The 21,619-nt window shown below is 47.6% G+C and overlaps 1 protein-coding gene across 7 annotated transcripts in view; it reads right to left on the bottom strand.

The window, feature by feature from the left end:
• ZNF333 (zinc finger protein 333) overlaps nucleotides 1–15,697 on the bottom strand; it is a 30,591-nt gene extending 14,894 nt beyond the window's left edge. For 2 of the 7 annotated variants that reach the window (XM_003807073.6, XM_057300750.2), the window contains exons 1-6: nucleotides 15,550–15,692; nucleotides 12,233–12,276; nucleotides 10,591–10,714; nucleotides 10,063–10,158; nucleotides 6,461–6,543; nucleotides 542–658 (exon numbers count right to left, since the gene is read on the bottom strand). In XM_003807073.6, coding sequence (XP_003807121.3) covers nucleotides 542–658; nucleotides 6,461–6,543; nucleotides 10,063–10,158; nucleotides 10,591–10,714; nucleotides 12,233–12,235 — 423 coding nt within the window. In that variant the 5' untranslated portion in view covers nucleotides 12,236–12,276; nucleotides 15,550–15,692. The other 5 variants (XM_008959132.7, XM_034946499.3, XM_055104366.2 and 2 more) reach the window with 5 other exon arrangements.
• Between the last annotated feature and the right edge of the window lie 5,922 nt (nucleotides 15,698–21,619).

The raw sequence follows: 21,619 nt of genomic DNA, 5'->3' as shown, positions 1-21,619 counted from the left end.
GGATGCTCGCCGCTCACCTCCTGCTCTGCAGCCTGGTTCCTAACAAGCTGGGGGCTAGTACTGGTCCACGGCCTGGGGGTTAGGGACCCTTGCCTTACGGCATCGCTCTCCCATTCTCTCTCTGCCTTGGTAAGGACACGCAGGGCCCTGAGCCAAGAGGTCCTCACTTCCCTGAGCCTGGACGCTCCCTTGCCCAGCCCTCAGGTCATAGGACCTGCCAGTTACTGTCAGTTTCGAGGTTATGGAAGCGGTGGGGCTGGGGTGGAAGGACAGGAAGAAAAAAGGCTGGACCAGGAAAGGCAGGGCCCACGGTCCAACAACCAGACCCTCCCCCAGGACCCACCCTGGAGCCCGCCATCACCCTGGGGACAAGTATATTCAACACAGAAACAGACTCCACCACCCAAAGCCCACAGCCTGGGCCTCCTACAGGCCCCAAACACCCTCCTTTCCCTCCCCTCCCCCAATTTACAGACAACCCACACCCCAGGCCTTCCTGACTGCACCTGGTGCCATCACAGTGAACCTCTCCCAGGCTTACCGTGCATCCCGGAGACCAAGGCGGCTCCTGGAGAGCTGGCCGGTCCTCTCGAATCAATGGTGTCTCCCTCTCTTCTATGGAGGGCACCAGCTGCATCCTCAGGAACAGCCCCGGCCCCTGGCAAAAGACAAGAGGGTGCTGAGCAGGACAGAGGTGGCACCACAGCTGTTCTCAGCCCGAGAGACCTTTGGTTTGGGGCTTAGGGCTGCCAGAAGTCAAGGCAAATGGGGATGGGTGCAGTGGCTCATGCCCATAATCCCAGCACTTTGGGAGGCTGAGGTGGAAGAATTGCTTGAGGCCAGGAGTTCAAGACCAGCCTGGCCAACATGGCGAAGCCCCATTGATATGGTTTGGCTCTGTCCCCATCAAAATCTCATCTTGGATTCCCACGTGTTGTGGGAGGGACCCAGTGGGAGGTAACTGATTCATGGGGACAGGTCTTTCCCATGATTGTTCTCGTGATAATGAGTAAGTCTCACGAGATCTGATGGTTATTATAAGGGGAGTTTTCCTACACAAGGTCTCTTTACTTGCTGCCATCCATGTAAGACGTGACTTGTTCCTCCTTGCCTTCTGCCGTGATTGTGAGGCTTCCCTGGCCACATGGAACTGTAAGTCCAATTAAACCTTTCTCTTTTGTAAATTGCCCAGTCTCGGGTATGTCTTTATCAGCAGTGTGAACACAGACTAATACACCCATCTCTACTAAAAATACAAAAATTAGCCAAGTGTGGTAGTGTACATCTAAGCTCCCAGCTGCTTAGGAGGCTGAAGCATGAGAATCACTTGAACCTGGGAGGCAGAAGTTGCAGTGAGCTGAGATCACAACACTGCACTCCAGCCTGGACGACAGAGCGACATTGTGTCTTAAAAAAAAAGTCAGGGTACACGGGTCTGACATCTGGTAGCCTCAGACCCAGTAACTACTCCCCACCTACGGCAGGCACCAGCTACCACCGAGGGTCTCGAGGCTTGAACACACTGCAGATACAGAGACAGACCTGAGGTTAGGACAGAGCCCCTGAAGAGGCTATAAGACATTTCACTATAGAAAGGTGTGGCACAGAGGGATGGCCGTGTGAAGAGGCAGCAGGAGGGTGGCCACCTGCAAGCCAAGGAGAGAGTCCTCAGGAGAACCCAGCCCTGCCGCCACCTTGATCTTGGGCTTCCAGCCTCCATAAGGGTGAGAAAATAAGTTTCTGCTATTTAAGTCACCCAAAAACCAAAAAAGAAAGCAAGGTCGGGAGATCTTGGTTCTGAACAGGAATGCTGTCCTTGTCCACAGGGCATCCATCATTCACAGGGCCAAACTGCCTGCCAACTTCGTCTCCAAATCCCCTGTGACCCAGAGCCCACATGCCGTACCAGCTCCTTATCTCACTCTCACCCAGCCAATATTTCCCCTGCCCTAAATCAACCAGGGACAGCACCTATCCCCCAAGGTCCACTAAAATTATTCAAACTGACAAATCCTGAGTGGTTTACCCTGTGGAAACTCCAAGAAAGGCTCTGGCCTGGGCTATCCCCTCGCTCCTTTCTGCCTCCAGGCTGACCTTGGTGCTTCCCTGTGTGGACCTTTGTGGCATGGTGTGCCCTGTCCTCCCAGGAAATACAAGTATTCAAAATTTTCCAATGACATTGGCCTCTCTGTGTCATAAATCAAAATCCCACGGGTACATTTTGAGACAAATGTTTCCATCAGAATCATTTTGACACAGGTCACTCAACTTAAAGAAACTGTTTTTAGGCGTTCTGCCTATTTGTCGAACAAATATGTACGGGCTGATATGGTTTGGCTGTGTCCCCACCCAAATCTCATCTTGAATTGTAGTTCCCATAATCCCCGTATGTCATGGGAGGGACCCGGTGGGAGGTAATTGAATCATGGGGGCGGTTACCCCCATGCTGCTGTTCTCGAAATAGTGAGTGAGTTCTCACGAGATCTGATGGGTTTTTTTTTTTTTTTTTGAGACGGAGTCTTGCTGTCGCCCAGGCTGGAGTGCAGTGGCGCGATCTCGGCTCACTGCAAGCTCCGCCCCCTGGGGTTCACGCCATTCTCCTGCCTCAGCCTCCCAAGTAGCTGGGACTACAGGCGCCCGCCACCACGCCCGGCTAATTTTTTGTATTTTTAGTAGAGATGGGGTTTCACCGTGTTAGCCAGGATGGTCTCGATCTCCTGACCTCATGATCCGCCCGCCTCGGCCTCCCAAAGTGCTGGGATTACAGGTGTGAGCCACCACGCCCGGCCACGATCTGATGGTTTTATAAGGGGTTTTCCCCCCTTTTGTTTATACTTCTCCTTGCTGCCCACCATGTGAAGGATGTGTTTGCGTCCCCTGCCGCCATGTTGTAACTTTCCTGAGGCCTCCCCAACCATGCTGAACTGTGAGTCAATTAAACCTGCATCCTTTATAGATGACCCAACTGGGGTATCTCTTTATCAGCAGGGTGAGAACAGACTAAGACATGGGCACTGCTAGTGCAGGCCCTGGGGACGCAGCAGAGGATGAGAGCAGCAACACTGCAGCCTCAAGGAGCCGGGTGTCTGCAGAAGAGGCAGCTGTGGGGTGGGCCCGGGACAGAAGAAGGGCTGAGCCTGGAGAGGCCTGCTCCTCAGCCTCCCTTGGGGCGTTTTATTTTTCTTTTTTTGAGACAGAATCCTGCTCCGTCTCCCAGGCTGGAGAGCAGTGGTGCAAACACATGGCTCACTGCAGCCTTGAATTCCTGGGCTCAAGCAATTTTCTCGCCTCAGCCTCCCAAGTAGCTGAACTACAGGTGCACACCACCACACCTAGCCATGACTAATTTTTGTATGTTTTGCAGAGATGGGTTCTTGCTATATTGCCCAGGCTGGTTTCAAACTCCTGGGCTCCAGTGGTCCTCCCACCTCAGCCTCCTGAGTTGCTGGGATTCTGGGGTGAGCCCCTGTGCCTGGCTTCCTTGGGACTCTTCTAAGAGCAGTTTCCCACCCTCCTCTTCACTGGTCCCTCTGCTGGACCAGCCGACCAAAGAGAGGGAGGCCACGGGGACTCAATCTGTCCCTGGCCATCAGCACCTTTTCCCACGTGACAGGGAGGTCTCGGAGCCACCATACAGGGTCTCAATGATTGTGACAAGGCACAATGATGCCTGGCATGGCCTGGAAGGGCTACCTAAAGGGTCAGCACCATCAACCCAGCAGCAGGTTTTATGATCGTCAGGCAGTAGAACCTGACAGCTGAGACTGTGGTCTCTGCGGTTAGGTCTGGGTTCAACTCCTAGCTCCAAACCCACCTCTACTACTCACGGGCTGGATGTCTTCAGGGATGAACTCCTCAGCTTCTCTAAACATGTGTCCATAGGTGGACCTCCTCTGCCCACTCAGAATAGTCTGTGACCGCCTGTTTCCTGGGGCTCTGATGTAACAAGAGCCCCATGCCTGCCACTCTCAGCACCCATTATGGAGGGGCTTGCTGGGCTGGGTGTGGAGTTCTGTGGAGGGCACTGGAGCCCTGTACTGAAAGGAGAGAGCCCACAGAAACAAAGAGGGCACCGGGCCCTCGTTGCTCATTCTCCCTCCCTCCCTCCTTTCTTCACATGGGGTCCACCTGCTGAGCAAGAGAGACATGGAGGTGGAGGATGGGGCCTGGAGATGCCTTCTGCAACACCTTATCCATTCATTCCTTCATTCAACAAGCATTGGGGGCTACATGACACACAGAATGCCCTGCAATGGCAGCCTGCACAACACAGCGAGACTTCGTCTCCAAAACAATTTTTTAAAATCAGCCGGGTGTAGTGGTGCGTGCCTGTAGTCCCAGCTACTCGGGAGGAGGCTGAGGCAGGAAGAGCACTTGAGATATTAAGTTCAAAGCTACAGGGAGCTATGATCGTGCCAGTGCACTCCTGCCTAGGTGACAGAACAAGACCCCATATCTATTTAAAAAGAAAAGAAAGAAAAAAGGATGTTCTGTAATGAGGCTTACCGCAACCACCACATCGGATGAGGAACCTGCAATCCAGCAGCCCTGATAAGACATTCTCAGAACTCAAGGTCTCAAAACCCAAGCATCTGATCCCAAGGAGCTACTGGAGGGTATTCTCCACCAAAACAAGAGTGTAAACCAAGGACGAGGAGGGCCTGGGGAGTGAGGAGGGCTGTCAGCTGCCCAGGGGTCTGTTGCAGCCAGGCAGGTTGTGAGTTTTGGCTGATCTGCAGCCCACACCAAGCTGCACAGGGTTGAGGCTTCTCTGTGTTCCAGAAGCTTCCCTGGCAAAGAAGTTGAATGTGGGTCTCTAAAACCGAGGCCACTGCACCCCATCCACTGCGTGGGGCATCCCTGACGCTCTGATGCTGACACCCATCCAAGACACAGGGGAAGGGGCACTGACTGAGGGATCCCGGGGTTCTCACTGACCCTGGGACTAATACGCCCCACTTGGGGGTGAGGCTGAGCTCTGTGCCTCCTTCTAACCAAACCCTAACTCTAACTTTCACCAATACTCAGGAATGGGAACTCAAACTTTGGAAGGTCCTCTTGTTTGAGGCGGAAGAAATTCAGGGCCAAAGGGGGGATGGTGGGGACTCCGTGCATATTTTCTCCTGTACTATTAATGTACAAGCTCGTATGGAAGGCTTTTTCCACACTGAAAAGGGCTTCCTTCCAGTGTGGGATCTAGACTGGTCTCCTAAGAAGAAAAGGATGCCCAACAACTTTCCCACATTCTTTCCAATCAAAGTGGCCTCTGTCTTGCCAGTTCTCTCACCCACATCCAGGTTACAGCTCCTCCAGAAACATTTCCTGCCTCCTTTCAACTCATCAGGAGCCTTTTCTCCAGGTGGAGCTTGCTCCTGACAAGAGGTGAGTAATGGCTGGGCCCACTGGCTCACACCTGTAGTCCCAGCTACTTGGGTGGCTGAGGTGGGAGGAACACATGAGGCCAGGAGTTCGAGATCATCCTGGGCAACATAGCAAGACCCCATCTCTAAGAAAAAAAAAAAGAAAGAAAAAGAAAAAAATTAGCTGGGCATGGTGACTCAGGCCTGTGGTCCCAGGTACTCGGGAGGCTAAGGTAGAAGGATCGCTTGAGCCCAGGAGTTTGAGGCTGCAGTGAGCCATGAACATGCCGCTGCATTCCAGCCTGTGTGGCAGAGCAAGACCCTGTCTTTTAAAAAACAAAAAAAGAGGTGAGTGATGGTGCCTCTTTTTTTGTTTGGTGACCACAGATGGTCACCAATATCTGTGCCAGTGCCCAGGGGTCCTCCCCACCGGGAGCATATTCTCAGCATTTTCAAGCCATGCCTTGTTTAGACAGCTGGAGTTCGTCAAGTTGAGTGTGTTGCCAGCTCTACCACAGGGCTGCCTCCTATTCACAATGGGGCTTCTCTACTAGGAGGGGTTTTTCTGACAGTTGCTGAGGAAGAAGTCGTATTTCGCACACTCAATGTCTGACTCACATTTATTAAAATGTTTCCTTCAGGAAACCTTCTAGAAAAAAAGAATCTTGAGGCAGGCAGATCACTTGAGGCCAGGAGTTCGAGACCAGCCTGGCCAACACAGTGAAACCCTGTCTCTACCAAAAAATACAAAAATTAGCCAGACGTGGTGGTGCACGCCTGCAGTCCCAACTACTCGGGAGGCTGAAGCAGGAAAATCACTCGATCCTGGGAGGTGGAGGCTGAAATGAGCCGAGATCATGCCACTGCACTCCAGCCTGGGTGACAGAGCAAGACTCTGTCTCAAAAAAAAAAAAAAGTCTTGAGCAACAGTCAGGGTTTGCCCAAATTCAGAAGTCACAGGCACTCCCCTCAGACACTGTTTCCCTTCCAAGAGACACCCATGCTACTAACATCTCCCTGGCTCTGGTCCTGTATTTCCACCTCACGTGTTCCTCAACTTCTCCCATGCTGGGAGCCGGGGAAAACCCCGTGCATCTTACCATTTGCATGTCCCTGGAGGATGCTTCTTCCAAAAGATCCTGCATAGAAGGCAACTCTTTGGGTTTAAGTTGAGATTCCCAGGCTGAAATGAATGGGAGAAAAAATGAACTCCTTTCAGAAAGAAATAGTGACATTAATTGAAAATATATATTCACATATATATGTGAATATATATACACACTATACACACATAGGCTTTTTCTTTTAATGTTGAATATAAATATTCAAATTTTAATACCGAATACATATATTCAAGTTGAGATTTCCAGTCTGAAATGAATTGGGAAAAAATAAACTCCTTTCAAAAAGAAATAGTGGCATAAAATTGAAAATATATATGTGTGTGTATATATATATATATCTATATATATCTATATTTGTGTGTGTGTACACACATACATGTTTTTTGTTTTTTGTTGTTTTTTTTGAGACAGAGTCTTGCTCTTTCGCCCAGGCTGGAGTGCAGTGGCGCAATCTTGGCTCACTGCAACCTCTGCCTCCTGAGTTCAAGCAATTCTCTGCCTCAGCCTCCCAAGTAGTTGGGATTACAGGCACCCGCCACCACGTCTGGCTAATTTTTTTTGTATTTTTAGTAGAGACAGGATTTCACCATCTTGGCCAGGCTGGTCTTGAACTCCTGACCTTGTGATCCACCCGCCTCAGCCTCCCAAAGTGCTGGGATTACAGGCATGAGCCACATGTTTTCTTTACTTTTTATTTTTGAGATAGGGTCTCACTCTGTCACCCAGGCTGGAGTGCAGTGGTGCGATCTTGGCTCACTGCAACCTCCACCTCCCAGGTTCAAGCAATTCTTGTGCCTCAGCCTCCCAAGTAGCTGGGATTACAGGCATGCACCACCATGCCCAGCTAATTTTTTTTTTTTTTTTTTTTTTTTGAGACGGAGTCTCACTCTGTCGCCCAGGCTGGAGTACAATGGCATGATCTTGGCTCACTGCAACCTCCGCCTCCCAGGTTCAAGTGATTCTAGTGTCTCAACCTCCTGAGTAGCTGGGATTACAGGCGCGCACCACCATGTCAGGCTAATTTTTGTATTTTTAGTAGAGACAGGGTTTCACCATGTTGGGCCAGGCTGGTCTCGAACTCCTGACCTGAAGTGATCCACCCAAAGTGCCGGGACTGCAGGCATGAGCCACCATGCCCAGCCCAGCTTTTAATACTGACCTTAGACTTGGGAAGATCCTGAAAGGGAAGACAGCATCTGTATGTAGGGCTATGTGTGGACTCTGGCAGTCATAGGAATGAGGGGGAAATGAGAGGCAATTTCCTAGCTAAGAATTCTATGAGGACTGAGACTATTTCCAGAAAGCAGATGTTATTAGAAAAAAGAGTAAGAAAGAACTAGACAAAGAACATACACAAAAAGGTTAAATTTAAAGAGGAATTGGATGACAAGTATGGGCAAGAATGTGGATAAATCAAAACTCTCATCACCGCTGGTGGGAATGTAAAATGGTGTACCTGTGTTGGAAAGTGGTATGACAGTTGCTCAAGAAGTTAAGCACAGCATTACCATATGAGCCAGCAATTCTGCTCCTCAGTATATACCTAAGAGAATTAAGTACATGTCTACATAAATCTTGTACACAGGGCCAGGCACGGTGGCGCACGCCTGTAATCCCACCACTCTGGGAGGCCAAGGTGGGAGGATCACCCAAGCCCAGGAGTTCAAGACCAGCCTGGGCAACACAGGAAGAATGGTCTCTAGAAAAAAATTTAAAATTAGCCAGCCATGAGGGCATGCACCTGTGGTCCCAGCTACTCAAGAGACTGAGGTGGGAGGATCGCTTGAGCCCAAAAGGCTGAGGCTGCAGTGACCTATGATTGCACCACTGCACTCCAGCCTGGGCGACAGAACAAGACCCTATCTCAAAAAAAAAAAAAAGAAAAGAAAAGAAAAAAGAAATATTGTACACAAACATTCACAGCAACATTATTCACAATAGCTAAAAAGTAGAAACAATCCAACTGTCTATCAACTGATGAACGAATAATCAAAATGTAGCTTATCCATACAATGTATATTATTCAGCCTTAAAAAAGGAATTAAGTTCTGATTCATGCAACAACATGGATGGATCTGGAAAACATAAAGCTAAGTGAAAGAAGACAGATACTGCTGTAGTTTAAGTGTGTCCTCCACAGTTCATGGGTTGGAAGCAATTCCCATACAACAGTATTGAGAGCTGGAACTTTAAAAGGTGATTAGGTGGCCGGGCACAATGGCTCACGCCTGTAATCCCAGCATTTTGTGAGGCTGAGGTGGGTGGACCACGAGATGAGGAGTTCTCGACCAGCCTAACCAACACAGTGAAACCCCATCTCTACTAAAAATACAAAAATTAGCCGGGTGTGGTGGTGTGCACCTGTAGTCCCAGCTACTCAGGAGACTCAGGCAGGAGAATCGCTTGAACCCAGGAGGCAGAGGTTGCAGTGAGCCGAGATCGTACCACTGCACTCCAGCCTGGGTGACAGGGCGAGACTCTGTCCCAAAAAAAAAAAAAAAAAAAAAAGGTGATTAGGTCATGAGGAATCTGCCCTGTGATTACTTCAGAAGGGGGTTAGTTATCTCAAGAGTGGCCTTGCTGTAAAAACCAGTCTGGGCCTCTCTTGTTCTCTTGCAACATGATCTCGTCCACCATGTTATGATGCTGCAAGAAGGCCCTTACCAGATGCAGCCCCTCAGCCTTAGACTTCCCAGCCTCCAGAACCAGGAGTCAAATAAACTTCTATTGTTTATAAACTACCCAGTCTAACTTACTTGCAACACAAAACTATTATACTAAGCCGGACACCAAAGGCTACTTATGATACGATTTCCATATACAAATGTCTATATAGGACAATCCATAGAGACAGAAAGCAGATTAGTGGCTGCCAGGGGCTGAGGGAGGGGTAATGGGGAGTAACTGCCCATGGGGACAGGGTTTCTACTTGGTGTGATGAAAATGTTCTGGAATTAGGTAGTGGTGATGTTTACACAAGGTTGTGAACCACTGAACTGCACACTTTAAAGGGGTGAATTTCATGGTGTGTGACTTATAGCTCTAATTTTTGTTTCGTTTTGTTTTTTGGAGACAGAGTCTCGCTCTATCCCCCAGGCTGGAGTGCAGTGATGCAATCTTGGCTCACTGCAACTTCTACCTCCCAGGTTCAAGCAATTCTCATGCCTCAGCCTCCCAAGTAGCTGGGATTACAGGTGCGCACCATCACATCCGGCTAATTTTTGGTAGAGATGGGGTTTTGCCATGTTGGCCAGGCTGGTCTCGAACTCCTGACCTCAGGTGATCCACCAGCCTCAGCCTCCCAAAGTGCTGGGATTACATGCAAGAGCCACCACACCTGGCCCTCTAATTTTTTAAGAGAAATTAGAACAAATCTTTTTCTGAAACCAAAGGAAAGTAGGAGAGGAGGGCTAGAACGTGAAAATAGAAGAGAAGCTAAAGGAACTTGAGAAACCTCACTCCGAATGGCCTTCGATGTCCCCTCAGAACAAAGGGCCTTTGAAAATGCTCTTGACACTTCCCAAGGCACACCACCCAACCAGGGGGGTCGGGGGATCCACAGCCTGCCTGGTACTCACCAACACCTGTGGCATGGAGAATCCCTCGTTCTGTTGCCTTTGGCTCTGCTCTTTGCCCCAGCTGGGAGACACAACTGGGTTTGCATGGTGGAGTTCCTGCACGTGAAGAAAGACACAGGCACTGAGAGAGAGAGGGCTTGCAGGGGAAAACAAACTCTTGTTTCTCAACTCAAACTCTCCTTCAGCTTCAACATGGGCTTCAGATTCTCTGGGCTGAGCAAGTGTGATGGGTAGCAATGGGATCTTGCCCAATAGCTAATGAACTCAGGACCCAACCCACAAACACCCTCCCCTCTGCCCCAAGGGGCTGAGGCTGTCTCACCTCAGAACCCTGGGGCCAAATTCAAGGAGACCCAAACAGGGCCTTACTACAGAGGGAAAGAAGTCAATGCAACAGATGAAGCTTTGTCATCCTGTGGACGGTAAGTGCCACAAAGCCTAAGCCACGTCTGTCTTGTTCACATGGCAGGCACTTAAGAAGCATTTAGTGCCTGCGTACAGGAAGGAGCCAGGTGACGCCAGCCTTACCCCTGGAGGCCAGGGTCCTGCACTGGTCAAGCATCCTGTATTTGCACAGGCTCCTCCGTGCGCTGTCCAGCAATGCCCACTCCTGGATAAACTCCACGGCCACATCCTCAAAGGTGACGGATTCCTAAAACAGCACACACGTTCTGGCTCGGCAAAGACCACCCCCACCACTGAGCAGAACGACTGGTTATCACTGGAGAAGAGAAAATGTTCAGACACAGCAGGCGTGGAAAATCCAGCCTAAAGCCTATTGTCGTAAATAATGTTTTCTTGGCACACAGCCACGTGCATTTATTTACAATGCATCAATGGCTGTTTTGAGGCCACAACGGCAGAACTGAGTAGTTGTGACAGAGATCACATGGGCCACCAAGCTGAAATGTTTACTTTCTTTTAACATTTGGATAAATCCTAAAGTGTAAGTTTTGGCTCTCTGTGTAACTCCACTGACTTGTGATGGCCAGAGCCTGTCCCTCCCAGCTTAGAGAGTTTTTCCTAAACTCCTTATCACAAATTGGCACAGCATCACAAATTTGGGATTGAAAGCTTAATTTCTGTGAAGTCCCTGGGATCCCCCAAGACTTACGTCCTTAATTATATACTTGTGAAAGTAGGACTTCCATTGCATCTGAGAGTCTTTTTCTTTTTTTTCTTTTTTTTTTTTTTTTTTGAGACAGTCTTGCTCTGTCGTCCAGGCTGGAGTGCAGTGGCGCCATCTCGGCTCACTGCAACCTTCACCTCCTGGGTTCAAGCGATTTTCCTGCCTCAGCCTCCCAAGTAGCTGGGATTACAGGCGCGTGCCACACACCCAGCTAATTTTTTGTATTTTTAGTAGAGACAGAGTTTCACCATGTTGGCCAGGCTGGTCTTGAACTCCCAGCCTCAAGTGATCTGCCCGCCTCGGCCTCCCAAAGTGCTGGGATTACAGGCATGAGCCACCACGCCCGGCCTCATCTGAGAATCCTTTTAATTGCAGAATTCTTCAGAGCAGCGCTGTCCAACAGACATCACTCTCTGATGATGGGAATGTTCCATGCCTGCGCTTTCCAGAAAGGGGCTACCAGCACATGTGGCTGTTGAGCACTTGGGCAATGTGACTGGGGCGACTGAGAAACTGAGCGCTTAAACTTTTTAATTTTTTTTTTTTTTTTTTTTTAGAGACAGGGTTTTACTCTGTAGCTTAGGCTGGAGTGCAGGGTCACAATCCTAGCTCAATGCAGCCTCAATCTCCTGGGCTCAAGCTATCCTCCCACCTCGATCTCCCAAGTAGCTGCGATTCCAGGCACACACAACCATGCCCGGCTAAATGTATTGAATCTTAATTAATTTAAGCTGAATTTATATTTCTATGGCCACATGTGTTTTCAATAGGTCTCATCAGGGATGACAAGGATGGCCCTGGAGGAGCTCCGCTCAGAGCCCCAGGGTCTGCTGTGGGACTCTTCTTCCATGCCACCTCTAGAGGTCAGGCACAGAAGGAAGTCCCTAGGTCCCCTAGGGCAGGGATGAGGATGCTCCTCACTCACCCTTCCCTTTCTTCCTCAGTTGGGGAGGGAAGTGGCGAGAGAGAAGACAGGGCCCAGAGGACATAGTTATCCTACATATCCACCCCTTCAGCCACAGGAGCCCCCAGTTTCCTCACCATGACACTGGAGCCAGGGTTTGAGGTCTCAGTCGGTGTTCTCCCTGCAATAAAAGAGACACTGAGGTAAAAGAAGGGGTGAGGACGGAAGCAGAGCATTTTGGGGGATCTCCAGCAGAGTGGCCACAATCAAAACCCTTACAGGACATTTATCTCCATAAGCAACATGTTGGCCCCGAAGGCACCTTTCAAACAACAGCCTCTAGTGACTGCTACTGACTCTTCCCATGTCATCAAAGGAACATTTTAACTTCTAGCTTCCCTCAAAATACCTCTAAGATCTTCTACTTTTCCTCCACTGCCCATATGAAAGTGTGATTTGATATTTATTTCTTAAACGATTTTTGCCTCTCTCTCTCCAACTGTGATGTAAACCTTTTTTTTTGAGTCTCACTCTGTTGCTCAGGCTGGAGGCCAAGGTGGGTGGATCACTTGAGGTCAGGAATTTGAAACCAGCCTGGCCAATATGGTGAAACCCCATCTCTACTAAAAATACAAAAATTAGCTGGGCATGGTGGCACACGCCTGTAATCCCAGCTGCTCGGGAGGGAGGCTGAGGCAGGAGAGTTGCTTGAACCCAGGAGGCGGAGGTTACAGTGAACTGAGATCGCGCCACGGCATTGCAGCCTGGGCAACAGACTAAGACTCCATGTCAAGAAAAAAAAAAAGAATAAGGTCCAGGTCAAGCACGGTGGCTCACGCCTGTAATCCCAGCACTTTGGAAGGCCGAGGCAGGCGGATCACTTGGGGTCAGGAGTTCAAGACCAGCCTGGCCAACATGGTGAAACCCCATCTCTACTTAAAATACAAAAATTAGCTGGGCATGGTGGCACACACCTGTAATCCCAGCTACTCAGGAAGCTGAGGCCAGAAAATCGCTGGAACCCGGGAGGTGGAGGCTGCAATGAGCCCAGATCCCACACTGCACTCCAGCCTGGGTGACAGAGCAAGACTCTGTCTGAAAGAAAAATAAAAATAAAAAGAAGATCCAATGCTCACAATGATCTTGAGGGACCTGCCTCCCTCTCTCACCTGGCTCATCCATTCAGTACTTTATTTTCTCTACTTTACCTTTCTCTACCTGTTCTCAGCTCCTGGAACACAGCAGGCTTTGTATTGCCTGAAAGACTGTACATCTGGAATGTTCTCTCAAGTTTCCTCCGCTACCCCACTCCACAGCTAGACTCCTTGTTTAGCTACGTACAACTCATCTGGAAGGTTCAAACATTTGTTCCTTTTCAGATGTGTTTCCTGACATCCTCCCCAAGTTCTCCTGTTCCATGTTCTCATATTGCCTTTGGCACTATTAATTTACCAATATTATTAGCTAGAATAAAGCCTTCATAGGGGCAAGCACTGTAACTATTTCAATCCCACTGTTTCCCCATGTACAGGGTCCAATTCATTGAGGGCACCCCAGTGAAAATATGCCAAATAATCAACACTCCTCAAGAATGACTCAGTATAGCTAGCCTAAGAAGGAATATGCCCACGCACACACAAAACACAGTATGAGGCCAGGTATGGTTGCTCACGCCTATAATCCCAGCACTTTGGGAGGCCGAGGCGGGTGGATCACCTGAGGTCAGCAGTTCCAGACCAGCCTGGCCAACATGGTGAAACCCCGTCTCTACTAAAAATACAAAAATTAGCCGGGCATGGTGGCGGGCGCCTATAATCACAGCTGCCTGGGAAGCTGAGGCACGAGAATTGCTTGAACCCAGGAGGCGGAAGCTGCAGTGAGCCGAGATTGTGCCACTGCACTCCAGCCTGGGTGATAAAGTGAGACTCTGTCTCAAAAAAAAAAAAGACAATATGACACCATAAAAATCAAATATAAGAATAACTTAAAATGCCTGTCTTTCATAAGACATAATCACACAAGTTTCAGGTATCTTTAAGAAACAATATTAATTCTTTTTAAAAAGCGCATATATTCTTTGTGGAAACAAACACCTCACTCATAAAACTGAAATCTGATGCATGATTTTCCTCTGGAGTTAATTTTTTCCTGATTTCTCAGTAGACATGAGCTTTAACCCCATTATTAAAAAAGACATCCCACTCATGGCCAACTCAATTTGAATTTCCAGTACTAACAAAGTTTATATCGTCTTTTCCCTGAAGTTCCATTAGTTTTGAAGCTCTGTGATTCACATGCTTGGGGAAAGGACTGGAGCCAACTTGAAAAGATCTGAATAACAGTCTTACATTTCCTTGATAATAATATTTGTGAAATAACTGAGAAACGGCTTTTCTTGACCTAACAGTGAGAAACTTGATGCCCACAGCAGAAGTAAAAGTCGTCTCAAACATAGAAAATAAAGAAAAACAAAAACAAAAAAAATTAAGAACTCCTCCTTTTGTTGTTGTTTTTGTTTTTGAGATGGAGTCTTGCGCTGTCACCCAGGCTGGAGTGCAGTGGCACAATCTCAGCTCACTGCAACCTCCGCCTCTGGGGTTCAAGCGATTCTCCTGCCTCAGCCTCCCGAGTAGTTGGGATTACAGGCGCCCACCACTACCCTTGGCTAATTTGTGTATTTTTAGTAAAGACAGGGTTTCACCATGTTGGCCAGGCTGGTCTCGAACTCCTGACCTCAGGTGATCCACCCGCCTCGGCCTCCCAAAGTGCTGGGATTATAGGAGTGAGCCACCAAGCCTGGCCAAAAGCTTTCTTATGAGAAAGAAAAGAAGAAAGAAAAAGTTATGGAAAAGGAAGAGATGCAAAGCCAAGCTAACAGATATTAAGCTAAAAGACTTCAAATTGTCAGTCTCCAAAAGAAATCTCTCGTCATCTAATTCATTCCTTAATGGAGGATGCATTCAATTTTTTAAGTAAATTTGGCCAATCAATTAAACCAGTTTGCACATGTGGACCTAGACCTCACTTTCCAGTTGCAAAGCTAGATAATATTATCATATCAAATAAAACGTGAATTACTAATTCGCAGTTATCTTGCATACTGTAGGCAAGGTAGGGCCGTCTTTATGCACTTTCCCTAAAAATTGGGAAGGACAGGTGAGAGCTGGGGCCGGTGTCACCACATTTCTGAGCTGTGGGACCTGGACTGTTTGGGATTTCCCTTTTGACAGGATGACAGCCCTGTCTGCCCGGACGGGGGGTACCTGAGAGCGAGAGACCGGGCGGCGGGCGCCCAGATGCGAGGCCCTGACTGTGCGGGCCTCACGCCGGCCACCGGCTGATCGCAGGGAGGAAGCCCCTCACACAGGCGGAGCTGTTCTAGGCCCTCCAGTCCCTCCCCGCGCCAGCCGAGCCCTCCCCGCCCTCCCCGCCCTCCCGAGGGGCCGGGCCACACCTGCAGACCAGCCGGAGACACTCCCACCGTGCCGTGCCGCGCCGCGCCGCGCAGCACAGCTCAGCCGCCGTCGGCCGCCGCCGCGCGCACTTCCGCTTCCGGTCTCGGGGCCGCCGGGAACGGAAGTGGCTGTGGCTCCGGCTGTTGTGGCCAGGGTAGCCTTAGGCGGCGGCAGAAAAACTAACGTCTTCTTTAAGCCTCCAAGGAGAAATTCTAGTATTCTTACCCGGGGGATGAGGTTAGGCTCTGGAGTGGGGTCCCACAGAGCATGGAGGGTGGTGCTGGGGGCGGAGCCTATGTCCGAGGGACAGGGATGGGGTGGGGCTTAGGTCCCAGGGGCAAAAGTGGGGCGGGGCCTGTGCGCGGGGGCGGGGTGGAGTGTGGCTTGCCCTCCGACGGCTGATGGGCGGGGCTTGCACCCCAATGGCGGAGTGGGCGGGGCCTTGGTTTGGAGCGTGGTAGTAGGGGCGGGTCGTGCGCCTAAGGGGCAAAAATGGGGCGGGGCTTGTGCTTGGGGTGGGAATGGGAGCTGAACTTGCATTCGGAAGGCGGGATGAGGGGACCTGGGCTTCAAGGGTTGAGAGGGGGACACCCGACCCCTCCCCGGGGCTCTTTAGGGATGCTCAATATTTAACTTACCCTTTTCTCCTTCCTTTTCCCCAACCCCTTCCACCTTTATCCATGGGCTTAATCCAATCCCCTACAAAAATATACCCATACTTAAGACTGTTTTTGTATATTTTTATATGGCTGACCCTTAGGCAACGGGAGTTGGGGCGCCACCCTGTGCAGTGGAAAATTCACTTCTTTTGACTCCCCCAAAACTTACCTACTAATAGACTACTGTTAACCAGAAGCTTTACCAATAACATAAAGTTAGTTAACACATATTTTGTATATTATACGTATTATATGCCATATTCTTAAAATAAACTAAGCTCAGAGAAAAGAAAGTGTTATTAAGAAAATCATGAAGAAGAGAAAATATATTTACTCTTCGTTACGTGGAAGTGATCATAAAGATCATAAATAAAGGTCTTCATCGTCAGCTTCACCCTGAGTAGGCTGAGGAAAGGGAGGGGTTGGTCTTGCTGTCCCAAGGAGGAGAAAGGTAGAAAAAAATCTACCTATAAGGGGATAGCCACAGTTCAAACCCTTGGTGTTCACGGGTCAACTGTCTTTATTCTAAAAATAGGACGATGTATTTTTGTTTCTTCTACAGCTTGCCCTTCTCACTAAAAATGTGTGAATCTAAGACATAGATCTGACTTTTTAAAAACTATTTATTATGTAGTATACATCATACATACCTATAGGAAAAGTTCAAACGAGAGGCTCACTCTATTCCTAAATTTTCTTCCCCTGAAACAACCACTGTCACTAGTTCCCTGGTATTCTTTATATATCAAGCACATGTGCAGTCATGCACCACATAACAACGTTTTGGTCAACCACGAAACACATACACAGTTGTGATCCCATAAGGTTATAATGGAGCTGAAAATTTCTTATCACCTAGTGGTGTTGTAACTGTCACAATGTTGCAGTACAACACATTACTCACATTTTAAAAGGTTTTAAAAATATGAAAAGACCGGGCGCGGTGGCTTACGCCTGCAATCCCAAGACTTTGGGAGGCCGAGGCCGGTGGATCACTTGAGGTCAGGAGTTCGAGACCAGCCTGGCCAACATGGTGAAACCCCCAGTCTCTACTAATAATACAAAAATTAGCTGGGCATGGTGGCATGCGCCTGTAATCCCAGCTATTCGGGAGGCTGAGGCAGGAGAATTGCTTGAACCCAGGAGGTGGAGGTTGCAGTGAGCCAAGGTCTTGCCATTGCACTCCAGCCTGTGCGACAAGAGCAAAACTCCATCTCAAAAAAAAAATGAAAAATAGCTTATAGAATAAGGATATAAAGAAAGAAAATACCTTTATGCAGTACAATTTATCTGTGTTTTAAGCTAAATGTTCTTACAAAGAAGTTGGGCCGGGCGTGGTGGCTCATGCATGTAATCACAGCACACTTTGGGAGGCCAAGGCAGGAGGATCGCTTGAGTCCAGGAGTTCCAGATGACCAGCCTGGGCCACATAGCAAGACTCTGTCTCTAAAAATAAAAATAAAAGAAATGTATCATTTAAAAAACAAAATGTACAAAGGTTCAGTTATTTCAGATAAATAAGTTTTGGAGATCTAATGTACAGCATGGTGACTGTAGTTAACAGGAACATATTATGTACTTGAAATGTGCTAAGAGGGTAGGTCTTACGTGTTCTTACCACCAAAAAAAAAAAAAGCAAATATGTGAGGTGATGGATGTGCTAATTGCTTCATTATTTCACTGTATGTATATCAAAACATCAAGTTGTACACCCTAAATATATACAATTTTTATTTGTCAACTATATCTCAACAAAGCTAGGAGTAAGAAAGGAGTCAGTGGCCAAGCATGGTGGCTCACGCCTGTAATCCCAGCACTTTGGGAGGCTGAGGCAGGTGGATCACTTGAGGTCAGGAGTTCAAGACCAGCCTGGCCAACATGGTGAAACCCCGTCTCTACTAAAAATACAAAAATTAGCTGGGCATGGTGGCAGGCGCCTGTAATCCCAGCTACCCGGGAGGGTGATGCAGGAGAATCACTTGAACCTGGGAAGCAGATGTTGCAGTGAGCCGAGATCGCACCATTGCAATCCAGCCTGGGCAATAGAGCTAGACTCCGTTTCAAAAAAAAAGAAGTGAGAACATCCAGTATTTGGTCTGCTGTTCCTATGTTAGTTTGCTAAGGATAATGGCCTCCAGTGCATCCATGTCCCTGCAAATAACATGAGCTGATTCTTTTTTACATCTGCATAGTATTCTATGGTGTGCATGTACATTTTCTTTATATCGCCTGCTATTGATGGGCATTTAGGTTAGTTCTGCATCTTTGCTATTGTGAGTAATGCTGCAACGAACTTACATGCGCATGTGTCTTTATGATAGAATGATTTATATTTCTTTGGGTAGATACTCAGTCAAGAGATTGCTGGGCCAAATGGTATTTCTGTTTTTAGGTCTTTGAGGAATCGCCACACTGTTTTCCATTGTTAACCCCATTTTAAATGTGAGAAAGTAAACACTGAGTAAAATGAATCAACCTGACATGTAATCACCGAGCACAGAGACCACATATCTTAAACATTTGTCAGATGGATGGATGGGTTCACAAATGCATGAGTGAATAAATATCATGATCAGGCTTCCTAACTCTAATTCTCATGCACTTGTCACTAAATTTAGCTTACTGACTTAATGAGTATCTTTGGGCCTGAATGTCCCAGAATAATAAAGATACAATAATAGATTTAAGGTGATGTAAAAAAGAACAAGTTAATATCTCTGTAGGATTTGCCTTAACTCCTCATACCCGGAAGATTTAGTCCGTCATCCATACTTCAACCCAGCTTCTTAAAGCCCAGCATTTGAAGCTACTTTGGATTTCTTTTTCTTTAATCTTACCAGAAGATGGCACTATAATGTAAAGACTAAGCCCTCTGAGCTGGGCGCGGTGGCTCACGCCTGTAATCGCAGTGCTTTGGGAGGCCAAGGCAGGAGGATCACTTGAGGCCAGAAGTGCAAGACCAGCCTGGGCAATATAGAAAGACTCTTATCTCAATTTCAAAAAGAAATTAAGCACTCTGAAATAGGACTCAATCATCATTATTATCATCATCATCAATAAAGTAATATTGATAATGGGGATCTTATTTGTGTCTTACTGTAAACCAAGCATTATATTTTTAAATCTCATCTCAGGATAAAACCAGAAAGTGTTAGGAAACTTGAATTATTTCTTCTTTTGTGTTGATGGCATAACCAAATAAGGGAGGGATTTGGTTAGGTCGCAATCCCTGGGAGGAGGGTAGGTCCTCATGATTTGCTGGGGTGCTCTTGGGAGAGAGGGAGTAAGGAAAGCAGGGTAGGAAGGAAAGGAAGGAGTTGAACAAAGATGTGGGCTCAGCTGGAGTCAAGCTTCAACCTAATCTCATAGGGAGCTCTGGAGTATGAGACACAGAACTGGTCCCATTCTACTTTGAGGAAAGGAGCTGGCATTTTGTACCCCCATCTTGGATAGCCATTGGCTGCAAGATGCCTCCTAAGGGTGGGGGATCATAACCTCCCAGAGCAACTCCTGTTCAGCTGAGGCAGCAATTATCTGAAGGAGGTATAAAATTAGTCATTCAAAATTTAAGCTACTGGGGCTGGACACAGTTGGTTCATGCCTGTAATACCAACATTTTGGGAGGCCTAGGTGGGAGGATCACTTGAGGCCAGGAGTTGTAGGCCAGCCTGGGCCACGTACCAAGGTCTCTGTCTATAAAAAAAAAAAAATTGAATTAGGCATAGTGGCATATGCCTGTTGTCCCAGCTACTCAGGAGGCTAAGGTGGGAGGATTGATTTGAGTCCAGGGATTCAAGGCTGCAGTGAGCCATGATCACACCACTGCACTCCAGCCTGGGTGACAGTGAGAATCCATCTCTAAATAAAAAGAAAATTAAGCTGTTGGAACTCAATTAAATTATTTAGGGCCTTAAAGGAATGTGAATTACAGGGCCTGAGTCACGTAACAGGCAGCTCAAACCCAGGAAGCCATAGCTTTTGTTTCTCTGATTACAGATTAAACCTTTTCCTTTACTGGCACTGTTTTGTAAAATGTTACAGGTGGTTGAAGAGCCAGGGAAGACCCTTCCTTCTCTGCTGTTGACTTTCAGTATAAATCAACTTCCCTTTTCCCTTTCTCACATAAGGACTTCATGGCTATTACACTGCCTTTAGAGGGAATGTTAAATACACGCTTTTAAATTGGAAAGAAAATGAAAACCAGCTACAACAAAAAGAAAACAAATCACACAGAAAAAAAAACTGCAACTAATTAATTTGTTATAACTCATAAACCAGCCTTGTATAGAAAATGTAATCCTGTTAAATTTCTTTGTCTTCCTATACAAGCAAGGACTTAGCTTCTAACTTCAGAGCATTGACTCCATTTCTCTAGAGTTTGTGCATCCCAGAGTGGCTGTTCCTGGCTTTTCTCTTGTATAAGCTCTTTAAAACTGGAATCTGGTGCTTTTGATTATTTCAGGTTGATATATCAGACAGCCGTGACTGATAGCAACTAATTTACAACAGCTGGGGGATGAGTCCCTACAGAACAATCCATTTGTTCCTTAGGGCAAAGAAATACTTTCTTGACATTAATAAAATTTGATTTTATTTCTCATGGAAATAGTTCTAGAAAATAAACCAGAAAATGGGATCTGGGTGAGGGATCAACAGCATCCTCTCTGTAGGGATCGACACTTAAATAAATTCAACCTGACTACCAAGCTGGCTGCCATGACCATCTTTGAGCCTGTCGAGAATTAAGCATTACTGCCAGGCGAGGTGGCTCACACCTGTAATCCCAGCACTTTAGGAAGCCGAGGTGGGCGGATCACTAGAGCTCAGGAGTTCGAGACCAGCCTGGCCAACATGGTGAAACCCCCGTCTCTACTAAAAATACAAAAATTAGCTGGGCATGGTAGCGGGCACCTGTAATCCCAGCTACTCAGGAGGCTGAGGCAGGAGAGGCGCTTGAAACTGGGAGGCGGAGGATGCAGTGAGCTGAGAATCGCACCACTGCACTCCAGCCAGGGTAACAGAGTGAGACTCCGTCTCAAAATATAAAAAAAGAATTAAGCATTACTTGCGCCAAAGAATATGAAGTTCCAGTTAAACAGGAGGAATGAGTTTTCAAGATCTATTGCCCAGCAAGGTGCCAATAGTTAATAATTCATTGTATATTTGAAAATTGTTTTTAAAAATACATTTTGGCCAGGCGCAGTCGCTCATGCCTGTATTCCCAGCACTTTGGGAAGCCGAGGTGGGAGGAGGGCTTGAGCTCTGGAGTTGGAGACGAGCCTAGGCAACATGGCAAGACCCCATCTCCACTATATATATATATATATATATATATATATATATATATATATATATGAGCCAGGCATGGTGGCATGTCCCTGTAGTCCCAGCTACTCAGGAGGCTGGAGCA

Source organism: Pan paniscus, chromosome 20 (assembly GCF_029289425.2).
Source record: "Pan paniscus chromosome 20, NHGRI_mPanPan1-v2.0_pri, whole genome shotgun sequence".
Lineage (NCBI taxonomy): Eukaryota > Metazoa > Chordata > Mammalia > Primates > Hominidae > Pan > Pan paniscus.
The sequence above is the reverse complement of the archived record's forward strand: the minus strand, read 5'-3'. Positions and strand labels throughout refer to the sequence as shown.